The 27,487-nt window shown below is 40.9% G+C and overlaps 2 protein-coding genes across 6 annotated transcripts in view; one reads left to right on the forward strand and one right to left on the reverse strand.

The window, feature by feature from the left end:
• LOC148410393 (uncharacterized) overlaps positions 1-27,487 on the forward strand; it is a 58,187-nt gene that overhangs the window by 24,829 nt on the left and 5,871 nt on the right. For 2 of the 5 annotated variants that reach the window (XM_088437429.1, XM_088437427.1), the window contains exon 1: positions 24,417-24,549. The exons of the other annotated variants lie outside the window; for them this stretch is intronic. The gene's annotated coding sequence lies outside the window, so the exon portion shown is untranslated. Of the gene's footprint in view, positions 1-24,416; positions 24,550-27,487 lie in introns of those variants that run through there. 5 annotated transcript variants of the gene reach the window in all.
• On the reverse strand, positions 1,733-26,649 carry ppap2d (phosphatidic acid phosphatase type 2D). Its single transcript, XM_088437423.1, has 6 exons — positions 26,150-26,649; positions 9,400-9,557; positions 7,960-8,246; positions 7,819-7,876; positions 5,275-5,451; positions 1,733-3,973 (listed from the first exon to the last, which is right to left on the reverse strand). Exons 1-6 carry the CDS (start codon positions 26,337-26,339, stop codon positions 3,869-3,871), a joined length of 975 nt encoding a protein of 324 aa, XP_088293549.1. The 5' UTR covers positions 26,340-26,649; the 3' UTR covers positions 1,733-3,868.

Raw genomic sequence — 27,487 nt, forward strand, 5'->3', positions numbered from 1 at the left:
GTTTAATTTTCACTAAACAGTAAGTTCTCCCCATAGTTTTTTTCATGTTATATGTAAACTTATTTGTCTGTCATCACTTTAAAATGAGGCGGTCTTGAGTAAATGGAATTTGGCAGAGTTCCCAAAGCCTCAGCGATGCTATCATTTAAAGCGTAGCGGTTGGGGGGGGAACTCAAAACAAGTACGATATAGGTGTCCCTCCCAGGTGAGCTACGTGCCTCTAGCAAGCGTGCTTATCTGCGCACTGAAATGAATCAACACTTCCTGGCATCGGCAAGTCTATTTTTGCACCTGGTCGAGTTAATTTCAAATCTTATCAAGGAATTCCCAAAAGCAAAGTTAGAGGACGTGCGGGTGGCTGTTTGATGTTGTTTAGAAGAGCATGTGAAACGCTATTCAGCCCACAAACGGAAGTATTTTCAGTTTTGGCCGTCCATCTTAAAACTGTATTTCATTTTTTCAGTTATTTAATCTATTTGCTTTTTACAAATTTACAATGCATTTCTTTGATTCACCATTTTTGTTATGGGGCATTTAATATAGCTTGATAATGGCAAATTTCACTAGGATTCTCCAGAATCCGTTTCATCCATACAAACATTTTCTGTCAGGCTTACCCTGGCGAGTCACAGAGAATTCTTACCGACACACAATTTAAGCTTTCCAATTATTTTAAGAAACTTATATTGCAAGCACACAGAGAATTTCCAAATTGAACATAAGAAGGCCCAAGCCAGAATTTGAATCCACAACCTCAGAACTCTACTACTCATGATATTTTTTTGAGACTCAGTTTATATATTTTTTAATGTATTTGGGGTTTTCAATACTTTATCCCCTTTTGATTTTGTTGCCATTGGGTATTTTCCGAACACTGACTAACTTGTTTTTTAGTTTTCTGCCAAGCATTTCTCATTTTCAATTTTTGGCTTCGGCCAAACTGAATTTCGTTGCAATCCTAAAATGCACGTTGTAACTTTCGATTCTACGGAAATTTGAAAAGATGTCGTGTTTTGACTGGATGCTCACGCCCGCAGAAGCGGCCCGTTGCACGTCACGCATACACACCTGAAGGCAGCATACTAACGAAGCAGCGAGGCGGACGAGGGTCTGTCGCACAAGCACAGGCAACTTTACGTCGCTGCGGTATGAAACATGTCTCCCTAGTTACAGTATTATTAAAACAAAACAGGGCTCCAAACCATGATCGCATTCCTTCCCAGCCTCTCCGCCCCCTCCCCACGCCCTCACTCTTTCCCGATACCCCGCCCCATCTGCCCCTGCCAATTCTTCCCTTCCCTTCATTAGTGGACTACTTTTCCATCTTCCAGCTTACTAAAGCCCTCCCTCCCTCCCTCCCTCCCTCCCTCCCCCCCTCGGTCTCCCCCTCCATCTGATCTGCCCTTTATTCTCCTTCCGCTGCCTGAAAGTGGATCGGAACGAGGGATGGGGGTAGAGAGAAGTGAAAGAAAATGCCCCAATCTCAATCAGGCTAGGCATCTCCATGGTAGCACGACCCCCTAAAAGGCTCCATCATGCCCCAGTGCACTCCAAAAGGACTGAAAGAGAAAACGCAGGGAAGGAAAGAAAGAATGGAGGAAACGTCTGAGCCTCCTAACAAAACACCAGGTTCAGATCAATTAGGATTTTAATATTCACAACTTTTCTGATTATATTTCCTCACTCTATAACAAATGAAAAGAGACAAGGGGAAAAAAAAAGATGAAGCAGCAACATTCAACATTCATTTTATTGGTTTGGTTTTTTTCTTTCCGAGTACAGTGGTTATTTGTGCCTTTCTGGCCTTCACAGAAGAAACAAAAATATGTGGGAACAACAATAATAGCTTTCTGATAATCTATGGCTCAGTCTAGTTGTTACAACACATACAAGTATCTCCGTACCTGATCAATGTACGAACACGAAAAGAAAACATTTTCACACACACTAATACTCGTGAAATTGTGTGGTTTATAAAATGACACAGACTATTTACATTCAATTGGAATAATTACTTTTTCACTGGAGAACCGAAACCACTAATGAGTCCAAGAGCCGCAATGAAAAAAAAAGTGAGGCGGGGTTACTAGAATCAAATTTTACTGTTACAAGAATTATTTTTAAATAACTTTTTCCACACTTTAAAATGATCCTTGTAAGGGTGTGCCCCCCCCCCCCCCCCCCCAAAAAAACATCTTGAAACTCATACTTAACTCATTCACTGCCAACCCTGCAAAAGTGGATCTTTGACGTCTTTTGCCGTCAATGGTAGTGAATGAGGTCAATGTTTTGGGGGTGAAATGGCACATTAAGCAAGTTATTTACTGCAAGAATTATGTTCCCTCGCTCCATCGTGGTTCATGTTAGGTGCCTTCACTCCATCACGGATTTTCGGTTTACTTTGCTATTTTTCTTGCAATTTTTCTTCATTTGAAGCCAGACCACTCAAAGAAAAGCAATTTTATTCATTTTTTAAAGAAACAGCCTCTTTGACATGGAATTTCATTTATGACCATATCTATTGCATCAATTTTATGTATTTTTTCAAATGCGTTATCTTCAACAATCAAGCTGCACAGAAAATCTCATGGATAAAACCATGTCTGGTTCCAAAATTGAATGATCTTTGCACACCTTTGAAGTGAAATTATTTAGACAGTTTATGTCATTGCATATTTAGAAAAGCTTGACAGTATATTTACCAAAATTTCCATAGTGGTGGCACGTATATTTTAAATAAAGTTGTATTTTTTTTTGCGGGGGGGGGGGCATCATCACAATAGTTTGGACACCACTGTTATACATGATACTAAAACATTTCAGACAGCCCTCATAGAATAACTGATTCGCTGCCAGCACAGTAAAAATGGGTCTTCCACGTCAATATCCGTCAATGGCAGCGAACGAGTTAATTGTAACTTGATATTCTCGGCTATCTTACAAAAGTATACTGGTTATACTTGTAATAATATATTTTAATTTCAATATGGCCCTCAAACATCTTCAAATAAACCAAAGTGAGCCTGACAAAAACAAATACTGATTATTCTTTTTTTAAAAATGTCATCAAATATATAATATGGATTACAATAATTATAAGGTTCCGTTACTTACGTTCAAGTGCTCCTAATAAACGAGGGATTCACACAAATCAAGGTGCGGCTCAGAGGCTGAGTCTGGGGGCAGAAGTCTGAAAAATTCAGTCAAAACTCCGCCTCGGAGAGAGTCAAAGTGGTTAGTACAGAAGCGATATATGTATATCATTTTTAGGTATTGTGGTCATTTAGTGGGAGGGGCAGCCTGAACAGAGGAGTGGCGCATCAGGCAGGTTAAAAAAAAAAAAAAAAAAAGTCTAAGCCAGTGCTTGTTCGTCGTCATCAAGTGTTTGTTTACACGCGAGGCCTCGTGGCATCAATTCACAACAGCCGAGCGCTATCTTTGAGGAAGACGGCTTTTTAGACACCAAAGTTCGCTTTGGACGGCTGACTGAGCACACTTGACCTCCACCACAGACTAACAACTGTTTCACTATCAATATTAGCAGCTTCTAATAATCCTCTGGAAAAATATACCTTTTTTTCAAACGTATTTTTTTTTTATTTCAATATATAAAAAAACAAACTAATATCACTACGCAGTTCTCACTGGACGGGTTTGACTTTGAGTCAGATGTGCTTCTTGTGTTTCACATGTGAGAGCGGGTTACATCGCTGCCAGGTGAATGATTGTGTGTCAGTGTGTTAGATTGTACTCCATCAACATTACTCATCTTCTTGGAATGGTTCCCTTTCCACGACAAAAAAAAAAGGAAGGTTCTTGTCTCGGGTCCCCGCAGATGCTTTGTGACATTCGTGGTGTCTCTCTCATGTTAACACACAGTCTGCTGGCTGGAAAGAGGGCTTTCCAAGGACATGCTCGTGGGGGACAGGTCTGGACGGGTGCAAGGCTTAAACATGGAGGAGATGTAGAAGGCCTGCAGGCACACATACAGAGCATGTCGTCAACATATCAGGACCACACACGCTGTCAATCATCTGCTGATTTATAAATGCCAAGAGTGGCGATGAGGGATCTCATTGTTTAAGGAGAAGAGAGAGGAACAAACCCAGGCTGGCATTTAGCAAGTGCAGTGTTCCCTCGCTATAACGCTGTTCACCTTTTGCGGCCTTGGTGTTTCATAGATTTTTTTTTCTTTTTTTACATATTTAACACACGTCTTATTCCGCTTCCCGATTGGCTAAGGGACTCAAGGCCATTGTTTCCTGAGTGCCAGGAGAAAGAGGAACTGTGAAATATGTGGCATGAGTCATTATTAATAAATTAATCATTTATTAAGTGTTCAAACTTCATAGATTGTCTGTTCATAGTTTCAACGGTTTAACTTGTGAGTGTGTATTTCATGAGTGAAATTTGAAAAAATTGTAAAGCCTGAAAATTATAAACTGCTGGCAGGGTTTTAATGCTTTAAAACATACATTATCGAGGGAAAAAAATTATAATGATAAATGAATAAACAGCATAAAAATAAATACTAAATAGAAAAACACAGTATTACAGTAAAAACACTTAGTAACTGAAAAAAATATGCTGAACAGAAGCATTTATAATAAACAAAAAATATACTGTAAATAGATAAATTATACTGTATAATGATAAAAAAATCCATCAATGAAAAAAAAAAAAAATATATATATATATATATATATATATATATATATATATATTTTTTTTTTTTTTTTTTTTTTTGGGATGAATAATAAGCAATGCAAACATAGTCCAGGTTTTGAGACACCTGACCATTCAACCGACAGGAAGTAAAAATTTAAGAAAGAGTTGGTCCTCTTCTGGTAAAGTGCTTTCTGAAAAGGCTTTCATTGAGAAGTTGGAGTGAGTCAATGGGAATGTTTATTAATTTTGCTCCCACAAAGTTGGAAGCGTGTCTTTTTCCAAATGTTTTTTAGATTCAGGAGCAACTACATAGTCCAGCCCAACCCCTGAACGATAAACTTAAAATGCTCCTTTTTGGAAGACCACAATGCAAATTCATCCGGAGCCAAGACTCAACGCTCTGGATAAATTTTCCTCGGGTCATCACAAGCCACAAACCAAATTCATCTAAATGCGTTCAAGAGTATGCTTGTAATACACATGGATCCAGAGCTGGATAACGAACATGAATCCTGACTGAAAATAGGTGCGTTGTTTTCCTAGACCGAAAAATATACTGTAGATTAGTCAAGTTGAACCCCCCATAAAAACACGTTGACAACATACCACCCAGTATGCAGTGAGTCCTCCTTGGATAAAGCCCGTGAGGACATCGGTCGGATGGTGACGGTAGTCGGAGATTCGGCTCAGCCCGGTGTAAATGGCGATCATCACCAAGATGAACTGTATGAGAGGGCGCAGCAGTCGAGCTCCCCGCCATGACAACCGAGCCTGTAGGTAAAACTGTTGAGAGAAAAAAAAAGGACATCACAAAAAACTCTTTATACAGTACTGGCATATTTTCCTTCTGCTACCCAAAGGGGAAAGCCAAGCTGGGCATGAGATCATGAATCCGATCTTAACCCCGCATCCTCCCTTTGTTTGTCCTCACCTCCTGTATAAAAGTGCTTGTGAGAAATCGGGTCACTTTTTGGGCCCATACAGAGCGAGTTTTATGAGGTGGCTGGATGTCGAAATGAGACCTAGCATAGCCGGCATTCCTGATCTTGCTGACCAAAAGCAGGTGTCAATTTTCCTGGTTTGCACGAGAGCAGCTGGCTATGCTTGCAACCGTTATTGAGCCTTTTAGGAGTGCACGGCATCGCTTTTGCACTATACGCCGACATCAAATTTAGGAACATTCCTCTGCTTGCAGTTACCCTGGAGTCCAGTAATTTGCACTGTGATACGATGGTGTACAGCAGCGGTTCTCAAATAGGGGTAGGAGTACCCCTGAGGGCTTGTGAAGGCACTTCAGGTGGTATGTGAGATTTTAACAGTTTCAGCAAATTTAATTTAATGCTTTTAAATTCCCTGACAGGACCCATATAGTTTTCTTTTCAAATTAAGAGCAAATGAGGTGGAACATAAAGCAATGTATTGCTAAAGTGTGTTATATAGCGACGACTTCTTTTTTAAATCCTTCTTTGGTTACTGATTTGGTTTGTATTATGTCAGATCAAATATGGATCGTTGTTTTTCAAAGTAGAAGCACATTTTGTACTATTTTAGGACTAAAAAAAGACAACGAAAAAACACATTAATTGACCAGATGCTTAGGTCCATTAAGCTGTGAGACAAACACTGGTAGTGTCTGCAAAGGTAGCCGCTCTTTTGATCCGCTCCACAGTTCGTTCAAGGTCACCGGAGTTGCTATTATCGCAAGCAAATTTTGAACTAACGTTAGCCTAATTTCTACTTCATTAAAAAAGGAATACAGTAGATTGAACATATGTTCAAAATTTGTGATTGTTGTGTTTTTCGTTGGGGTCCATCGGGGTTCATTCAAAGTCTGAAAGTTTCAACAAACATTCTTAAGACATCCTTGAACAGTTTGTTTTTTTCTTCAAAGATGTTTTCATTAAGTTCAAAAAAAAGTTTCAAGGATGCAAGCATTCTCCCTCAAGGTTGCAAATGTTCTCCAACAGTTGGCCAAAACTTTTAACAGATTTCTTTCTTGTCTCAAGGAAATTTTGGACATAGGATTTTGCCAATTCCACATCAAAGGGAAAGCATTGAAAGAAGGCACAAGGGAGCTGAAATTTCACTGACATGGTGACAACATGTAAAAGTTCAAAATGGCGCTACCACATAGATATCACACTAACAGAAGTGTGCCATCCATTGGCTAAAATACTGCAAGAATGATGTGTAAGAAATGACGGCCAAAATGATCATGATACTGCACAAGGATTACGTTCACCCCTCAGCAGGATAGGTACTCGAACGATTGATCAATTATAAAACAATCGATTAGCTGTAGATTCATAGTTGTGCTTAATTGCTTCCCTTTCTGACTTAAGGGTTGCGCCAAAAAGCACCAGTCTCTGTCCAAGAACCAGCCCTCATTTCAATATTACCATCTGTGGAAGAACTTTTCTTGCGTCCTTTCATTCTTCGCTACTGTTGTTCTTTATAGCTCTCAAGGTTGAACAGCCTTTAGAATTTCAAAGGGTTGTGCACCCTAACACTCTCTCGACTCATCTTTGAACAAGATTTTATCCAGTCCCCATCAATTCTTTGAGGAAGCGGAATATTTCTATTTCAAGAGTAATAATGATGTGCTTTTGTCTCACTCTAACTGTCATATGGCTCCCACAGTGTTTCGATGACGAGTGGGCAGTGCGGCGAGAGAAAGATGAAAAGATGGGGGACACCGGGATGGGGAGGGGAGCGAGCAAGCGGGTGTCTTGTGCTGAAAGAAGCCTGTCCATCTCTCAGCAGGAGTATTCAGTTCTTCACCACCACCGCCACCCCCTTTTTAAATGAGTCCCACAACAAGGCCTCCTCTGTCTGCGTAGCCTCCTCATCTAGTCCCGTTCCCCGCGGAAAACAGTATTCCTCATTCTCCCCCTCCCTCCTTGTCTCTCGGCCTCACCGGCTTTTCAAGCTGGAAGCGGGATGCCTTTGGAGACTAGCAGCCCTCAAACATCTCCTCCCTCATGACCGGGGATCCTTGATCATATTAAACGCCGCATGTCTCAGAGTGTTTTGCACATGTGTAATTAACTTGTCTGGATAAAGAGACGCACATAGTGTTCCCGGCCTCTGAAGGTTTGTCTTCTAATAATCAAAACAAGAATTTGCGGAGGTAAACAAGAGCTCACTTACCGCTAGATAGAGCATGGTGTACATGGCGAAGGATGCGTGGCCCGAAAAGAAGGACTTCCTGAAAGAGATAAATAATGGGTAAAAAATGCAGTTTACACATAACCTGCGTACCCCACCGGCGATGCGGTCCCCCTGACGCACCTTGCCTCCTCGACCATCTTTTCGTTGTTCTGCCGGCAGGTCACCTGGGACACATAGCTGCCCGGCGTGCAGTTGATGGATGCGTAAGTGATATTACAGACAGACAGGAAGTTAGGTCGCAGGCGTCCCACGCTTAGCTTGGCCATGTTGGTGAGCGACTGACCCACGCAGCAACCAAACAGGAAGCTCCCCAGCTCTTTATACAAGCACGACACATAGCCGTTGCTAACAAACGATCGCGAGCGTACGCCTCTGAAGCGTACCCGGTAACATTCGCCGAGAGCGATCTAGGAGAAGAAGAAAAACAAAAAATTAACATAACGAATAAGGTAGTCTGAATACACGGACTGCATTGTACTGCTTTGACGAAAACCTTGAAATACACTACCCAGTTTATTATTCTAGAATGTGTATTTCCCTCTGAGTTTTAATTGTCCGCCAGAGGTTCCCGATACAGCTTTTTACTTCTAATACTGTACAGTGTTCCTTCGTAAATTTGCGCTTGACTTTACGCGGCTTCAGACCATCACATTACAGCAGCGCCTATATGATGTAATGTAATAACCAAGTCCTAACGTTGAGTATGAAGCTGTGTAACAGCCTGTTAATACTCGGTCATGTTCAGCCGTAAATGAAGGAACTTTTACTTAAAACTACACCACTGCTCGTCATCAACTGAGTCGTGTCATTACAAAAAGATGCTGCGCTTATGGCTGCGAGTGAGAACGCAGTGGCAGAACATACATGTGGGGAAGGGGATGGGTGTAAGCGGATGCATTAGGGAATATGAAAGAACTTAGCGCATGGGGTTTTCCGGTCCCCATTAACCATAGAAAAATGAGGGAAAACTGTACCAGTATTGCAGTCTAAAGTACTGTCCAGCTACCAGTAGGAATGATACATTTTTTTTATTTAATTTTAGTAAGAAATGTGAGCCAAGAATTAATCAAAAGCTACTATTCAAACAAGAATAGGTGTGAGAAAATATGAGCCATTCATTCCAAACATAAGTCACAGAAATTCTTCCTTTTTTTTTTCTAATGTAAAATAGGTACCTTGGATCAACACAGGTTGACTTCCAAGTAATCTAAACAATAATCTGGTAATTAAAAGGCAATTACTTTTAGTACTAGAGTACTTTATCAATTTTGAGCAGTATAGCCCTAAAGTACTAAAGTAAAGTCATCAATTACTGTAATTTGATGCTTTAGTGATCGATTACTTTGGTGCTTCAGTACCTGAAATAATCAGTGAATTGATTACTTTTGTACTTGATTCATTTTGTAATAGCCATTTTTCGACCCTCCTTTGGCGAAACATTAAAAAAATATTTGATTAAAAAAATGTAAGTACCTGACATTGAATCTCTGGACTAAAAAAATATTTATCCATCTCTGGGTTTAAATGAGTTAAGTGCTTAAAAAGTCATCACTGTCTTACCGTGAGGCCGGTGATGGCTATTCCACCAGCGATGAGCAGGCTATCTGGGATAGCTTCTCTCTCCACATAGGGATAGGTTATGCTGGTGTCCCCGCAGAAGAACCCTCGTTTGTACGTCTTCACCGCCTTCAGCTCGCACGCAAAGAATGGGATGGAGGCTGATGAGATGGGGTCAAAGTAAAAGAGGCAAAACAAAAATAAATAAGTATGCTTTATGGGTTTCTGTGCACTTGGATCTCAAGAAGATTATGGAAAGCATGTTATAGCGATAACAACATCAAGATGGCCGCCCACTGCACCAAAAATGAAGCAACGTGAGGAGTGTCAGTCAACTGGAGATTTCCAGATTACAGGCGGATCGGGCATTCCGCACATTTCTGCTTTCACATAAGGAGCAGGAGAGATGAAAGATGGGTTGGAGATGGGCATGTTGAATAAGGAAAGGAAGGAAGAAGAACATATTTAAGGATGTGCTAACTGCTGAATGTCCTGACATATGGCTTGGGGTGTTTACATACTCGAGAAGCTCGAGCTTGCTCTCGGAACATTCACGTTGACACTTGCTGTAAAATCATGCGAATTTGTTTTAAACTCATGGGTTGGTGAAAGACCTTGACTTTTTATTATTATTAAAGAACATAAGACAATGGCAAATAGAGCAATCATCATGGCAGGTTTTATTATGAAGTTGGCCTTCGCAACAGTGACTGCTATCGGCTCGCTTTTCTCCTCCTTGCGACTCACGTTTTTATTGCCTTCACGTTACGTCTCTATCAACATCCTCACACCGCTATTAAGTAATCATATTAATCGCCGATTAAACATGAAACTAGTGAATTATGCTAATGATATGCCACAAGTCTCCAGGGTTAGCGCTAGATGCTAAATATATGTATATTCAAATGCACTAAGACATTTTAGATTCAGACAGAAGCTCCAAAATAAAATAAAAAAATAGAGTAGCATGTGGTCCACTTTGTTATTTATTTGTTTAAATGATTTAAAACAAAGTAAATTTAAAGAAATGACACTTTGTCATTCTGTAGTATATGACTACAGTGAAGCGAAAATCATTGTCAGTCAAATCAATTTCAATTGAAAATTATTTAAAATCAAAAATCTGTTCTGAATCGAATCGTAGACCCAAAAATCACAATCAAATCATGAGACAGTCAAAGATTTCCAGCCTTACTGCGGAAGTGTTTCAAAATGGTTTTACGATAAAAAGGATATTACGCTTGTATGTGTGTTATCAAGTCATTCACTGCCACTAATGACTACAGAAGTCAAAGATCACTTTTTACTAGGGCCCACGAACAACTATAGAAGTCAAAAATTCATTTTATAGGCTGGCAGTGAATGAGTTAACAAGCAGTATCTTATCTATATTATAAATAGAATTCCAACCCTCCAGTGCATTGACTATTTTCATTTGCTACAATTTGAGGATGTATGCTACATCCTGCTGTACGTCCTGCTAAATTGCTAAGTATAGCAGTTCTCTATCAGGCTACAAAGAGGTCAAGGTCTGGATGATCCGCCCAACAAACAAATCTCACGGGCCAAAGGTGAAAGTTCACCAGAGACCAAGTTGAGCAATGTCAGTACCTCAGAATGAGGAGAGGTTGTACTCTTTTATTTCGTTTGGTAGAAAGTCTCTGCTCGTTGTCATTCCACAGAGTGCAGTAAGACCACGGGACTAATTATTAACCTCGTTGCCCTTCCCTGAGCCAAAAACATTCTTCCTGCCGGGGAAGCTCACACAGTTTGTGACTGAACATTCTCACAGCCTGTCCATATCAGTCCAACGGGAACAAATGTACACCAGACCTACAAATTCAAATTCGTTTTTTTTTTTCTCCACTTTGACAAGCACACGCTTTTCCTGCTCTTTCAGGATCATTGAACTGATAAAGCGAGGGTAATAATCTGCAAGTTCGAGGTTATCTGCGTGGAAAAACACAAGCAGCGGCATATTTCAATCCTGCGATGACGTGGCGAGTCCGATGGCTTCGCACAGTTCAATTGTCATCAGTCACGCTGCCCTAAGAGAAACACCAAACAAAGATCGGCGCAGGCTCGATTGCGTGCACATAAAAGTGTGAGGGCTCGAGAAACTACAGGCCCTGTGACATGTCAAGGAAAGGCAATCCCCAAATAAGGAATCTCCTCATGTGCGTCATGTCCTTTCTGGTTTTACAACCTGCATGGGGGCTCTGACACCGTATCTGTAACACAAACAGGTTCAAGTTGCATCCAGGTGCTTCTGTTAACATTCCATTAATTGAAAAGACACTTGCAGAGTGCAGGCCTCTTTAGTCATCTGTTTATTCCTGAAGTTGGTATTTCTTCTTGGATTTTGGCAGGGAAGTTACACAAGTTGTCTCTGCCACCAACCAATTCTAAGGTTTCAATGTACCTATTTATAAGTTAGAATTGCCCCTAAGGGTACGTATTATTAAAAGACACATTGTTATATTTTGTTTCTGGGAACAAACATCCTCTTAGAGGATTTCCTGGTTCCTGAGCAGTGTTTATGACAGCTTGGTGGAGTCCTGCAGTTGACAACAAGCATGTGTCACGGTTGGGCACAAGTCAATTGCAATTAAATAATAACCCCTTTTTTTTAAGAAATGAAATGAAAACATTCACATTAAGAAATTGGGTGTGCTTACCACGGCCACTGAGGTTATGGTTCATTTTTCATGTCGTTAACTGAGTTCTATTGCATGTTGCTTTTGGTTATGCAAGGGGCAAGAACATGTGAGCTTGAGCATTTGTTAACGTAGGATTTTCCTCAACTATACACTGAATTAAGCTCTCTCGCCCCAGTTTCAGGTCTGTGCCCAACTGTTTGATTTTAGTACCAACATGAAAGTATTATCCCAGTAATGGAAAGTTTCACAATTGGGGTGAAGGTTGGGTTTTCAAAATTTGAGTGTCTGAACGATCAGAATGTGAAGGAAAATGTCATGAAGCATATAGACATAATCTCAACTTCATACTGTAAATACTTATAACCATGCCACTCACCACAGTAACAAAGTAATCATTTTCCTCCTCACTCCCAAAGTGAGGTTCTTTGTAGCGTCTGAATTTGGGGAAATAATTGCCAATGTTCTGTTTATGGTCTGTAGAAAATTTGTTCAAAAAACATATTTGAGTATGTGTGAAAGGAATGAACCTTACTTTGTCTAACCTGTTTTACCCTTCTCCAATTAGCTGACAAGTTTCAGTATGCACCAAAAATCCAAGGACTTTCCCAGTTCAACTTCTCAAAATTACCGTGACGTGTAAAACGATGTCACTTAGTCTGAAAAGTCTACTTCGAAAATGAAATGTTATATTTGCGTGATGTGGGCAATAAAATAATAGGCCTTGTACTATAGTATTTTTTTTTTCGTTGAATGCATTTTGGGGGGACTTTGTAGGCAATAAATATATGCAAATTAATCAAGAAAATTCCCCAATAGTAGTAACCACATACTTTGCGAAATTCTATTCAACTGATAAAACAAAGAAGGATATGTGCCCTTTGCAATTCTAGTTTATTTTCCATACTTTAACAGACGGTCTACTTGTCCCTTGTCGAATTTGACAGTGCAGATGGTCAATATTATCCAGCATTGATAGGAATACAGTGGACAGACTTACCATCACAGCCTAAACACTGCAGTTACAGTTGGAGCATGAACCTCTTGAGGGATATTGATACACATAAACGTCTAATGGGAACCCTGAAGTGCTGACCTGGGTATCAGCTTGCCTTACGGCCTCAGGGCTGCTATTACCGATGGTTTATGTCCTAATGGCCCGGATGGCCGGGATCCAAAGATCACTTGAGCAAAGCGGACCAAACCTCTGCCTGAAAACTTGCACTGCTCTGCGAGGTCACGCAGGATTTGCACCGTCCTATAGACAGTCAACCTCAATGTCTTTTACAACTACTTTAAAAGAGTTATCACAACAAGACCCCTAAACCCTCCAGAGGCCTTCGCATCATGTGTCAGGCAGCTGTGAGAAAACTCAAACACCTGGCCAAATGCAACGAGAGGCGGGCCAGGCGAGGGGACCTTAAAGGACATGGCAAAATGGATCGCCTTACAGAGCCAGTCCGGCATCTGCTACTCGCCGGACACTCGAAAGGCAGGAATGCTTTCACATAATCAAAAGGGCCTAAAGAGAAAGAAAGAAAGAAAGAAAGAAAGAAAGAAAGAAAGAAGGGGGGAACAGAGGAGGGAGGGAGGGAGCAGAAGGGATGTGTGTGCCTCACTCTGAGAAAGTCTTCTGGTTCTAATTTACACATCTATGACCACGGCCCCGAATGAGCTCACTATGAGAGAACAACAACCAACAGCGAGAACAAAAAAAAATTGAGAAAATGAAGCCCGGTTGAAAAGCAAGGGGGGCAAATGCTCGTGATTTACTGAGATGCTTTATGGCCTTGTTTACAAACCCGTCATCAGTTAAAGTTTGGAGGCAAGAAGATTGACAAACGTGGGAGGGGGTGGAGTTCTACTGCTAAGATGGGTCTGAACAAGAGTGATGCGGCCAAGGCAAGAGAACACCAGACGGAGCCGATTAGAGTGGTTCTGGAATGCGAGGGTCAGGGATTCAGGCTCTGCTGGGACCCGCTCTGTAAACACGACCCTACCTCAACTTGAAGAATACCCCCCCCCCCCCCCCACACACACACACACACCCCTATTTAGACTCAACACATTCACACGCACATTACAGCGATGCAAACAAACCAAATCTACGACCGTACAAACAAAGTGGCAACCAAACAAACCACAAAAACCAAATGGCACCCGCAAAACCAACCATGATGATAACTCTCTAAACCACAGTGATGATTTCCCATGCAGGCTTGTGCATCATTAAAGATTAGCACCACATGTAGCCTCAAGCTATCTCAATGCCGTTTCATCACATCCAATGATTTTTGACTGCACAGACATTTGCCCTTTGATAGAAGCAGAGGACACCCAATCAATGACATGTCAAGTCCATTGAACCTGCAGTTTAGGAAGCTGCAGAGCCGGCCAGGGTGGTTTACCAGAACCCTTCTGGGGTGGTCCACCCTGGACTGGGCCCCCCTTGCTAGCATGCCAACATTTCCCAACTAAATTTTAAGACGTGTGTTCAGTGTCAAGTCAAGCTCGCGAATGAAAAACACCGGCGTTGACGCTGAATTGTAAAGTGTCGTAATTTGTTTTTTTGCGAGTCCGATAATCCCCGGTAACGTCATTACAAGAGGCAAAATGATGGCCGTCTTACAAGCTCGTAAACAGCAGGCTACAGCTGGTCCGGGTGGCCTTGCACAATTATTTGCTCCTTGATCTCTTCCCGTATCTCGCTCGGTCTGAGTCAGTTACTTCAAGGGGAAAGTCTGGATTCATAAGAGCGGGTCTTTGTTTTCCGAAGCGGTGCAGGAAAGATTAAGGGGCATTCAGACAATTGTGCAGTGGAGTAACACTTTTACAGGAAATGAAGTCATTCACACCAAGACCGTGATTAAGACGAGCTCAATGAAAGAAGACGGCGGGAGTGTGTGAATTCTTGTTCTTGGTGGGCTCCAGGCAGGTAGTGGTGAGATAAGCGTAAGAGCTTTTTCACAATTGGCAGTATTGGTTTGAGAGTCGAATCTGTTTTGTCTACCCTGATGGCCACATAAAGCGACAAAGTCAAAGAGGAACAAAGAGTGACTGATGAGGCCAAACACTTTAAAAGCATCTGTTTTGCTCCATTGGAACTTGATGGCAATCTTCCAAACAAAATACACAAGCGTGACCTTTGTTATATCTGCACAAATTTCATGATTCACAAATTTAAGGAATCTCAAATGGGGCTATGTGAGATTTTAGCAGAGTTTCTGCAAGTATCAAATTTATTGTAGTGCTTTCAAATTTTGTGACAGGATGAGTACTTCATTCATTTCAGTCATTCGTTACTTTGGGTTGCTAAAGTAATAATTGCTTTAGCCTTATGCGGTAAGTCCTATTACATATATAATTACCTGAAGTAATGGGCTACTTTGGTACTTCATTCATTTAGCACCAGCTATATTTTATACCCTTTAACCAAAGGTGGAAAAAAAAAAAAAAAAAAATATATATATATATATATATATATATATATATATATATATATATATATATATATATATATATATATATATATATATATATATATATATATATATATATATTCGCAAAACTGGTTTTGTTATGATTTATACAGATGCAAATTGTCATTAGTGACATGAAATTCAGGCAAGGAGCCAGAAAAAAAACAGATGGGAGTTCCTGAATAAAGTATGTCAAAAGATACCACTACAAATGTAGTGCCAAAGGGCAGGACTCCATTTTAAGTTTGCTTTTTTTTCTTTCAAAGATGCTTTGCGCTGGTTAAGAAAAAATATATTTAACAGGGAAGAAGACAAGAATACAAGCAAACATGGACTCCACTGTTTAAGTTTTTGTCCAACGTCTCCCAAAAAACATACATCCAACATGCTAGCCTAAGTTTGAGGTGTTAAGATAGATGTGTTGTGGTCTGAGTCAAGTATTTTTTTAACATCAAAGTCATCAACGCATGCCTTTATTGGCGCTTGCTTTGTGTACTGGAGCCGATATTGCATAAATATCCAAGTTCATTCTCAAAAGAAATTGGCTTTCCCCTAACTGTTCCTAAGAGGTAACATAACCTACCCTCCCAGTGACCATAAAGTTGTAGTAAAACCTAAAATATGTACTTCTTTTGTTTTGAAAGTTGTGCTTTTTATGAGCACACATGGGGATGCTGGTGCAAGTGAGCTCCTGAGCAAGAAGTACGACTTGTGTCTGCATAAGTGTTGCAAATTTAGCAACTTTTTGGCTGTATTATTTAGGCACGATCAAAAATGACAACAGGTTTAACATCCTAATTTTAGCAATAGCACACGCTGCGCAAACAAGAGCCAAGCGAATGACCTGGGTCTGAAATGTTGTCAATTTAGGAATTTGGGGATATATCGCGATATTTAGGGACAAGCAAATGTGACAATAGTACAAGTGAGCTAGCGAGCAAAAGCTATGAAGTGTTGTCAACATTTTTACATCATTTATCGTTATATTTAAGCATGTACATAAATGACAACAGTGGTCCCAGTGTAAGCAATAATACACGCAAGCTAGCTTGCAAGCGCTACAGAACTTGTGTCTAAAGCGTAGCCAAGCTAGCCGACTTTTCACAATATTTAGGTCACGCATCACTATATTTAAAAGCGAACAAAAACGACAAGTAACAGTACAATTGAGCTAGCAAGTGCCGCAATACAACACACAGTATAACAGTGTCTGAAGTGCTTGTTTTTATTCTACATTTAGCCATCTTAGCAACTTTTTTTTGCTATATTTAAGGCATATATCAATATTGTTAGAGATTAACAAAAATAACAGCTGAACAATAAGTGTAATAACAACTGAAAATAAGTGTAATTACCTAAAAACGCTTGCAGATGGAGACAAAACAACACAAATACAGCCAAGCGCCTAGGGTCATGAGGTATTTTGGGCTCAAAACCGGGAAAATGTCATAGAGAGGGGATGAAAAAACTCAGTATTCCAGGTCGCAACATGAAAATAACGTAAATCTGGGACGTTGTAACGCAGGGGTCCACTGTATAATTTTAATAGCCACCTTTCATTTTGTTCAAAATGTGTACATCCTGATCAGAACAAAACATACTATACCATTTTATTGAAGCAAACTCTTTTCAAATACATTAAAAAGAAAATAGACAAAGTTGAGGTTGGTCAGGCAAGCATGTTCTTCATGTTCCCCCAATGCGTCAGGAGAGCGCTTCCCTCGCCCCTTGACCCGATACAGCTGTACCAGTGCGGACATACTTCTTGCAGCTGCTTCTGTTCCTTCCACACTTGACTGACCCGCTTCCTGGAGGCCCGTTCAGGAGCTCAGGGTATGCGTGGTGAGCTCTGAGGTATCTGTCTGCCTTCCCTGTCTGATTCAGCAGGAACTGTCACTGTGGTATGTACCTTGGAAACTTTAAAGGAGTTCTGTGGTGGTTTTAGTACAGCTAAGGTAAAGTCTGACAGGCTGCTATATGAGAGCGAGGCAGGGTTATGGTTGTGACTTCAATGGAGTTTGGAGGGGGGGTGCTTGGCATGGAGCTGCATGATTGTGGTAGGATGTAAGGAACAAATTGAGGGCACTTTTATCTGCGTGTTTGGGTTTGCCGATTTTGGTTTGTTGGGACACCTTCAGAGGATCTGGGTAAAAAACACGGAAGGTGAGATCGAGCGCACTGATACAATGGTCCTGATAACAACAATGCCTGCTGGGTCTTGGGTTGTTGTCTAAGGGTGGGCTGACACGGCAGAAACCTTGGATTTTTTTCTTTCCCGTGCAGACGATGCCGAAAAATTATCCCCATTGACACTCGCGTGCAAAAATGCCAAACGTGGATATTTTATGTATTTTTTTTAGACACCAAAACCAAATTAAACCATCTTGTTTTCAATCAAAACTGTAAAGTGTAAATAAATGTCTTCTAAATGATTACCTGCCGTTTCGGAATTTATTTATGTATTTTTTTGAATGGGCATATAGGAAAAAATGAGGCTTCAAATTTTCCTTATTAATTCTTGGCTGAGTTGTTTTAAACTATCCATCTAACAGCATCACTAATAACCTACAAAAATGGACACAACTTCATCAAGCACTTTAAAGGCCAACCATGAGACACTTTAAAGTAGTAAACATTGACTTTGGTATATTATTCCTTTTGGCTCTTTATTGCCTTGCCTCCATTACGTACATGCACACACGTCTCACAACGGGGCACTCTAAAGTGGTCACTCCAGCAGAGGAAAAACGTACTTTCAGGATGTAGCTATGCCCTTATCGCATTCACTGCCAATGACTGCTATAAACGTCCATTTTTACCCGGCTGGTGAATAGGCGCCTCATGCTAAATGCCGAAAGGCATGATGGGGTGCCTTTCTAGCCGCATCATCACATCAAATCAAGAATATTTTAACGATGCAGTTTAACGCCATATCTCCACAATTGAGCAGGACATTACACTCAGTCTTTTCACATTTGCTGCAATTATCTCCAGACATGTACTGTATAAAGTAACATTTGCCAATATAAAAGCACACACATGCTATTAGCCAATCAGAAACAATTTGCAGAAAATTCACGATAACGCCAAAGGCAACACAAGGAGAATCATACATTTGACTCATCGTGGAATTTCTTCTCAACAATAGATAATCTCCGAAAGGAAACGAGTGAGTCATACTCAGTTTGACAACGCTGATGCTGCCCCAACATATTCCAGCTAACGAGCACGAATGATTTCCTCATTACAGCTAATAGCTATGGACAACATTGGCCACTAATGCAACCTTCGAGTTAGGAGAAGATTGCAGATGCCTCATTAAAAGTACATTCAGAGCAATCTGTTTTTTCAGATCCTTCAGCATCCTCATAAGTTGACGATTGGGAATAAGATCTTGACAGTGATCCCCAAAACTTTCTTTATGTGCTGGCACTCTGTCTTCATTCAAGCTATCACTTATCCCCTCAACCTGCTTGTAAATATGACATTTCCAAGCCAGCTTGAGTGAAGCACTAAAAGCAAAGCAGCGTTCTTGTATCGGGGGAAGCTAATGGATGCGGCGGCGTAGTAATACGTTTTTCGACAAGGGAGAGTCAGCAAAAGCCGCTCTTCCGTTAGCTAATTATTTGACTGCCACGTTTTTAATGGCGCGCCCTCTGTTAGCCGCACAAGTGACGCCAAGAGAAATTTGTCAACAAACGGCGCACACATGGCAGCCGGTTGGGCCGACGCGCATTCACACTTCTGCAAAATACATACACGGGAGACCATTTAATATTCCTAGGCTTGTACGCCTTGACATGTTGTTACGTGTTGGCCGCATTCAGACTCACTCCCTCTGCCAAAAAACTGGAATCCTACTTACATAAATCTTACCAGCCGTCCAACACATGCTGACATTAAAAAAACACACACCCACCTCACAACGTGCATGAACTCACTTTTAAAGTTATGATTTTTATTATGGGAGGAGAAAAGGGGAAAATGAGTAAAAGCAAGGAAAAGACGGTGGACTTTCTTACTGTACCACCCATGATGTTTTTGAAAAGTTTCATGAACTGTAGCACTGGCAATGTCAAAGCCATCCGTGTCCGCACAGGCCTTCCAGAACTGACTGAAAATGCCGGCTGACGTAGGAGATGGCAATGTCACTTTGTAAGGAACTATTTGTCCCGCTGGAGAAAAACATCCTTTGAAAAGTCCTTTTTGTTATGTCATGGTAATGAAGACAGAGAAGTACTCCATGTACCCGCTCATATTTTTTCCTTTTTCAAGTTCCAAAATGCTGTTGTTGTCAACACGCATCTGCAATAAGAATGTTCTTGATTGTCTTTGGTTAAAAGCGCTAGTCTTTATCCCAAGACATTCAAACTACGGCCCAGGGGCCATCTGTGTCCATTGTCTTTTTTGTGAGCCGAGACACTTGCAAACTTGTCACTGACACAGCTTGCAGCTTTTCTTTCGATTGTACTGAATGTTTTGCACCAGATCGCAAGGTAACCAGTCCTTGTTTTCAATCATTCACTATAATTGTGACAATATTTCTACTCTGTGTCAAGGTCATCTTCTCGGGGACTGTTTTGGTTCTACCTGTGGAGATCTGTTAAGTGAGAGGATAAATCTTTTCTAGTGGGATACACGCCACCGGTAACCCCAAAATTGAAGAGAAAAAAATAGGGGTCTCCCAATACTATACAGCATTGGATTATATTGATCTGCATCCAGAATCTTCTATTTTAACACTCATAAACAAGGAGTCCATTCCATACTCTGCTCCTGGTCTTCTTTTCAGCACCATCTGGATTTAGCATGCAGATTTCAATTTTAAAAATCGCATTTTCTCTTACCTACCGTTGCTGACTGATGTTATTTTTTTTAATAGGATCGAGTCTCTTGTAACATTTCATACAAAAAAAAACATAAAAAACCTATTATTACTGCTGACATCTTATTGGATTAACTTTGTTATGGGACAGTACTCAAGGCTTCAGTATCATTATCACAGGTGAAAAAAATTGTATTGGAACACCCATTTTTTGTTTTTACCAAGCTTTTTTGAAATAAATACATACATAAAACCAACATATAATGACTTTGCCTACATCTATAGGAAACATGAAACGTTCCTAAATAATATTTTCGATGCAGCCTCACTAGTCTAAATAGAATTCTCACAGCAGAAGAATCGACCTATCTGAGCAACTGTGTCATTTTCACTCAGCAGCAATGGGCAAATTGGCCACCTGCTGAGTTGGATAAAAACGGGTGGATTTTTGCTATTTAACTCAAATTTCCACAAACAATATCTTAAGAATTGTTTTGTCTTGGCTTCCTCTAGCAATTAAAGTGATGAATTGCCTCTTTTTAACAAGGGCAGTCAATTAAGCGTGATGAAAGTCAAAGGGTACAACTGGAAAAAAATACCATCTGAGGAAAAAAAAAAACTGTCGCAAACTTCTTTGGTCAACACAAATCTCACACAAGTTTCGAGCGCATCGACAGCGACGTTAAGGTCAAGCTTTACAGGCTCGGCTCCCGTAAAACATTATTTATCGCCGTAATAGCTGCAAGCGGCTTTATTATGGGAAAACAGCCTAAAGACCACCTTTGCATAAAGAAACCAAACAGCATCACAGATTGTCAGGACCTGTCGTCGCACGCTCGCCTCACATGACGAAGGGCCCGTTCCTCGTGACCTCCGGGCGGCCGGACTTTTCAGGTTTAGCCGCAGGCCGCGCGTCTTGTCGGGTCAAGCCCTCCGCTCGTAATCTGACTGCAACTGAGGAATGCGTGCACGCTAATAAACAGCAAAGCATAACACATTCCGCAGCTCACATGTAATTGAATTTCACGGAGCCGAACCAGAAGCGGTCGGTCCCCGCGGAGCATCCGTCGCAAGCGTGACAGCCGAGCATTCTTATTGACGCCGAACCAGCAGTCTCGGTCTAAGAAGCGCTGCATATAGATTAAAGTTGTCTCCGCAACATCCACTTTTTTTTTGTCATGGTTTTATCGTGAGCTAAACACTATTTCAAACAGTCAGTCTGCGAAAACAGCTCCGAGCATTGTGGGATCCCTCACGAGTTGATAACATAATGAGGACGACGGGATGCTTGAGGGTGAAATTCCAAAGTTACAGTCGTCAATGAGCCCCTTCACGCCGCGAATTTCGCCGCCAGGTCAACCCGTCTGTCGATGGCATTTTTTCGTGGGCAAATTGTGTTAGTCAGAGATAAGAGGATTTGGGCCAAAAAAAGGAGTCGATTCATTGCCAATAAGTCGCGGCATTCACTGTCGGGTGCCCCCTGATGAGTCAAGGTCAGGCCTCGGCAGATAAGCGGCGCGAAGGCTCGCGGAGCGCAGACAGGCAGGATGCGCACCAGACCGCCGCAGAGCGGCATGGAATCCACCAGGCTAAGAGTTTCAGAGTTGCTTTTGTGATTTCTCATTGGAAGACCAATCTAACATCGGTTATCTTCAATAACCGAAAGCCAGACGTTAGTATTGTCAGATTTAAAAAGGGTGCCCTCTTCTTATTCGTCACACCATCTGTCATCCGACATGAACCGGGAAGTAGCCTGCTAGCTAGCGCTTGTCCAAATAAACCCAAGTAAGACGGTCCTCTAGGGTTTTCACGTTTGTTTACAGATCAACCTTGGTGGAAGTCTGTACTACTGAGTGACATTCTGTTGTTTGGAGGCAATGTCATTTAGGAACTACTTGTCCTGCTGAAGAAAACAGCTTAGGTGGTTAGTCGTAGAAATATATACAAGCATGTACTGTATGTGCCCATATGCACAGTTTTAAAGTTCTAAAATACCATCGCAGTAAACGAGTACTCACAGGATGTCTTAAGCTCTAGATAACTAAAGGTGGTATTGTTCAAAACCAGGGAAGTCCAAACTACGGCCCAGGGGCCATTTGCGGCCTGACATCTATTTTTGTGGCCCCAAGAATAAGCTAAAACTACCACTGAGATGGCCTGCTTTTTTTCCCGTATTGAACTGTGTTTCTAATTATTTTCTTAACAAAGCAGCAGCCCCTGGTTTCAACCAATCACACATCATGATAATAATAGCAACATTTCTGCCATTTTTCTGTCATTTTTATCATGGGCCACTTGTTGTAGTTTCTGTCAGAGGGCCGGTATTATTGCAAAGTCAAACAAATGTTAAATGTGTTGGTCACACACTTACCTAGTTTTGAAATCAGAGGCCAGCAAAAACTGTTCAAAAGAGAGGTTGGGAATAAAAAAAAAATAAAAATCCAAATCAGCATTTTCCGGGCCACATGAGATGATGTGGCAGGCCAGATCTGGCCCCCGGGCCTTGACTTTGACACCTACTTCCTAAGGTCTTCTTAGTAGAGATATTTTGGTTCGGATGTAAAAACTAGTGATGTGTGAAAGGGTATAAAGTAGAAATTACTAATGAGAAAAAGAGAACATTAATTTCAAGAAATTGTAATGAAAATGCTATACTGGAATATATATTTAAAACGATCTGTAATTGTTTTTTGAGGGGAAAGCTTTATTTATCAAAAAGTGTTGGGGACTACTCCAGAGTTGTTTTTTCAATACTTACAATTTGTAGTACAGGCCAAGGTTTGGACACACATTCTCAATTTGATTTCTTTATTTTCATGTCTATTTACATTGTAGACTCTGATTGATGGTATTAAAAGTATGAATGAACGCATGTGGAAATAACCGGAAACATTTTATATTCTAGTTTCTTCAAAATAGCTACCCTTTGCTCGAATGACTGCTTTGTACACTCTTGGCATTTTCTGGAAGGGGGAGTCACCTGAAATGGTTTTCAATTCAAATTTGTGCCCTATCGGGTTTAATTTGTGGTATTGCTTGCTTGAACAATGGAGTTGGGACCATCAGTTGTGTTGTGCAAAAGTCAGGTTAATACACAGTCCTAATGGAACAATTGATATTATTCATATTATGGGCAATTGTTAAAATTCATATAATGGCAAGAACCAATCAGTTAATAAAGAAAAATGAAAGATCATGATTACTTAAAATGTAATGAGAGGGTGTGCCCATTAAGTGAGGAGGTGGGCGGGTTTACATTCATTTCCAAATTGGACATACTGTACTCTGCTACAAGAAATATAACCATTATGAAGTATTTTGATCATTGTTGGCTCATTTTATTCCATGTGATTATCACAGTATTTTAGCCAAGGAATAGCACACTCCTGCTGGTGGTTGTGCCGTGTTAAACTTTGACATATAGGTTCACCATATGGGTGAAATTTCAGCTCCCTGTTGTCTTCTTTGGCGTGAAATATCTTTGATGTAAAAAAAAAAAAAATCAAAGGATTGGACAAAATACAGCACAAGGATTAAATGAATAAATGTTAAAGGTTAAGTATATCACTTTGCTGGGACTTTTGATATTTTCCCTCACAAACACTGAAATACCAGAGAAGGAAATGAATCATGTCATGAGATGCCCATGACACTATGCAACAAGATCTTTATTCCATTAACCAAATAGTCATTTGGTTTTCAAAACTGCAGTTAACCGCAATGATTTAAAGATCACATGACATGAAAGGATGACTTATGTGATTTAGTGCATCTCAGAAAGCGCCTTCGAGTCTCCGATATACCTTTGGAGAATGACAAAGCCAGAGAACACGGAGACAATACACAAACTTCACACATGCAAAACCACTTCTGAGAGTTGAATCCTAACCGCTACTCCACATTGATGTCGTTGACAATCACATGTATCTACACTTATATCTCAAATCACAAAAACATCTGACATCCGCTCTGTTTTTTTTTTTTGTTTTTTTTCTTTTCAAAGGCTGCAATCTGTGTAAGCGGCCAGCAGAGGATGTACAGTAACGGCGCTAAGTAGGAGGCTTCCAATTTCATTGGGGGTGGAGGTGTTTCCGCCATCATGTTGACTGATGCTTGCCACTTCCCAAACACAGAGCTTTAACAAAGCTTAGCGGCCAAGGGTGGTAAAGACATCAAGGAGCAAAGCTTCAAGGTTAAACTTCAAACGGATGTTCTATCAAGTTTAACCGCCAAACGAGACATCAGACCAGTCAGTCTGCCTCGACAGGTTGCGCTCCTCTCACAATCACTCTCTCCTGTGTGTCATTTAAATAATCGCTCAAATCTAAATAGATCATGTGGCAGCAATGACACTTATAATTTTGTATTTTAGATTGTTTTCTTTCAATTCTACAACTACCGGTGCGCTTCTCAAAGCTATAACTCACCCGCACTTCATTTTACATTGCTATTAATTCTTGTCATATTTGTGGAAATATCAATTATTACTCGCTGGCACATTGCCCATAATGGGAATGAAGTACTCATTAACACAGAGGCATGAGCTTCTTTTGTGTGCTCAAAATTGTAACTGAAAACATGCCGCCCTTTTCTGCTCTTCATTTTAGCGAGCCATTAATGATGCCAAGAAGGAACAAGAAGCCATGCGAACGTTGAAATTTTGATTTAGAACTTCTTAACGCATTTCTGTTAAATCTGTCTTCTGATTAAATCAATCGTTTTATGCACGTCAAGATGGAAATCATTATCTATTACATTATATCAGTGTTTAATAACTGTAATCACATTGATTCAGCATGCTACAAACAATTGGGTTAAAAATCCAATGGGTTAATCCAATTATGAGTCACAATAGGACTAACCCAATATTTGTGTCAATTCCACCCAACTTCCTGGGTTGTTTTGCACTTATATATATACACACACGAGAGAGAAAGCGAGAGACAGCCTACTTATTTGTGTCCACTGTTGTGTGTTAGCAAGACAGCTAAGTTAATTACATCCCTGGAAAGGCCAGGATGTCCTCTACTGAGCACACTAGGAATCCAATCAGTTAAACAGTTGAGTTGGGAAAAAAAATTGTGGCTCACAAAAGATTCGACCCAATGATTGAGTCAATTTGACCCTACTTCCTGTTCTTTATTTTGTTTTTTAAGACCAAACAACCCTCATTTTGAGGTTGTCTTATACAAAATGACCCATTTTGGGGGGTGCTGTTGTTTTGTTTTGTTTTGGGGAGTGAAATGTGCACTGCAGTGGACACAAATATATACAAATATGTAATCATCTTACACAAGCAATAACTATTTAAAATGTTCAAGTTTTATGATTGAATTGAAGCATTGCACACACAAAAAACAAAGCTTCAATTCAGTGTTATCGTCCACTTCACTCCTAATTTCTTGTTTTTAGTTTTATTGTCAGTGTGGGGGCTGCGTTTGTTGTTATTCTAATACAATCCAGCCTTCCAGCTGAGCACTGTAAATTATGTGGCTGACATTCAGTGTACCCGAGCACGACTATGTTTTCATCCCAATTCCCACGTTCTTCTCCCGGGAACTTTTGGGTGAGGGGAAGTTACCATGGGAACAGATGAATTCCTGGGACAACTGCACCAAGCCCCGATTCTTCCCACCCTACAGGGAACACTTTCATTTCGGACTATTTGGGAGAGTGAAAAACAAATTTCTGGCAATCCCCCCCCCTCCCCAAGGTAACGTGCACTTTGCATGCACTTTACTCGCATGGCTCCAAGCAATTCGTGGATGTGATTAGTTATTTTGAAGCCTTACCGACACACAGACATATTACATCCAAACCGACGAGCATCTTCCTCTTGGTGCAGAAGGAGCTGTCCTCCTCCTCCTCGTCGGGCTTGCTGAGGAAATGCTTCCCAGCGCCGTTCTCCTTTCCCTCCCCGGGCCCGTCACTGTCAGCCAGCCGGGGAAGCGCGCTGCTCCCGTGGGCATTCAATTTTTGCATCTCCCCCTCCAAAAAAAGAAAAAAAGTCCCTCAAGTGGCTTATTGGTTGCAGATCACTGTCCGGTGAGAAGTGTCACAACTTTTTCAGTCCGTCCGCCGGTGCCAGAAATCCATGTTTTCAAAGGAAAAGTTATGACGGCGAGACCCCCGGAAAGTAAGCCGCTTGTCGGTGTTTGCGCTGCGGGCATCCGGTAAACCAACCGTGCCGGTGGAGACCTGGAAGTTGGCGGGCGATCGAAGTATGCTTCTCCTCGTTCTCATCCACTACTTCTCAAACCGTCCTCCCGAACCGCAGTCACATCAAGTGGGAAAAACTTTCTCTGTGAACTTTCACTTCAAAGTAATGTCGTTCTTCCGGTGCTAGAAAGAAAGAGCTGGGTTTTATTTTCATGGCTCAATTGTTGCGCTTCCGGTGTACTATACGTTAGCTTAACTTAACTGCTCAAGGCCAAATCAATGGATCACAGATCAATCTTGAGCTGACCCGTTCGATTTGCCATGACCTACATTACAACATTAATTGATCCACTGTCACGGTGCCAGGCCTAACTACCAGACACTTTATTAGCTACACTTACTTACTACTGTTTTTTTTTTTGTTTTTTAATGGATGGATGCAAATGACATAAAAAATCTTAATGTTCCCAGATTGGTTTGATTCACCGAAAATATAATTACTACTACTGTTCATTCATTTATCCCCGATAAGAATTCTCGTAGGGAAATATCTTCACCATTGAGAGTCATCTGAGTTGTAAATTCACGAAGTATCTTTGTTGAGTTACTTTTTAACACAATTTAACAATATGTGTCAGTTTATGAGCATGTAATGTGATTCGGTCCCACCACAGTTTAGCTGATCATGGTGAGACTATTTAGTGGTTCTGCAGCACCACCATGCGTTTAAATGTGGTAAATACAACAGAAGCCAAATCATTCTCGAGTTCAAATTTACCTTTCCCACTGGGGGCCGGGTCGAACTTCGGTGAGGGTGAAGGTAAGAGGCTATTTTGATCTTCTCAGGATTCGTTCAAGGTCCGCAAAATGTCACCAGTGGTCACTTGACGTTCCTCTTGTTGCAAGGAAATTTTGAACTTGTTTAAAGTTGACAGTATTTGCAATAAGAGCAGTGCGTTTTCTGATCTCCG

The sequence above is a fragment of the Hippichthys cyanospilos genome, chromosome 16 (assembly GCF_059441005.1).
Source record: "Hippichthys cyanospilos isolate Australia breed blue-spotted pipefish chromosome 16, RoL_Hcya_1.0, whole genome shotgun sequence".
In the NCBI taxonomy this organism is placed as follows: Eukaryota; Metazoa; Chordata; class Actinopteri; order Syngnathiformes; family Syngnathidae; genus Hippichthys; species Hippichthys cyanospilos.

What these genes read in the sequence shown, in the direction of transcription:
- ppap2d (XM_088437423.1), bottom strand. Translation starts at nt 26,339, where the DNA reads ATGCAAAAATTGAATGCCCACGGGAGCAGCGCGCTTCCCCGGCTGGCT. An exon ending in TGTAATATGTCTGTGTGTCG is followed by an intron (nt 9,558 to 26,149) that starts GTAAGGCTTCAA and finishes CCATCTCATCAG; the next exon opens with CCTCCATCCCATTCTTTGCG. An exon ending in ACACCATGCTCTATCTAGCG is followed by an intron (nt 5,452 to 7,818) that starts GTAAGTGAGCTC and finishes TTCTCTCAACAG; the next exon opens with TTTTACCTACAGGCTCGGTT.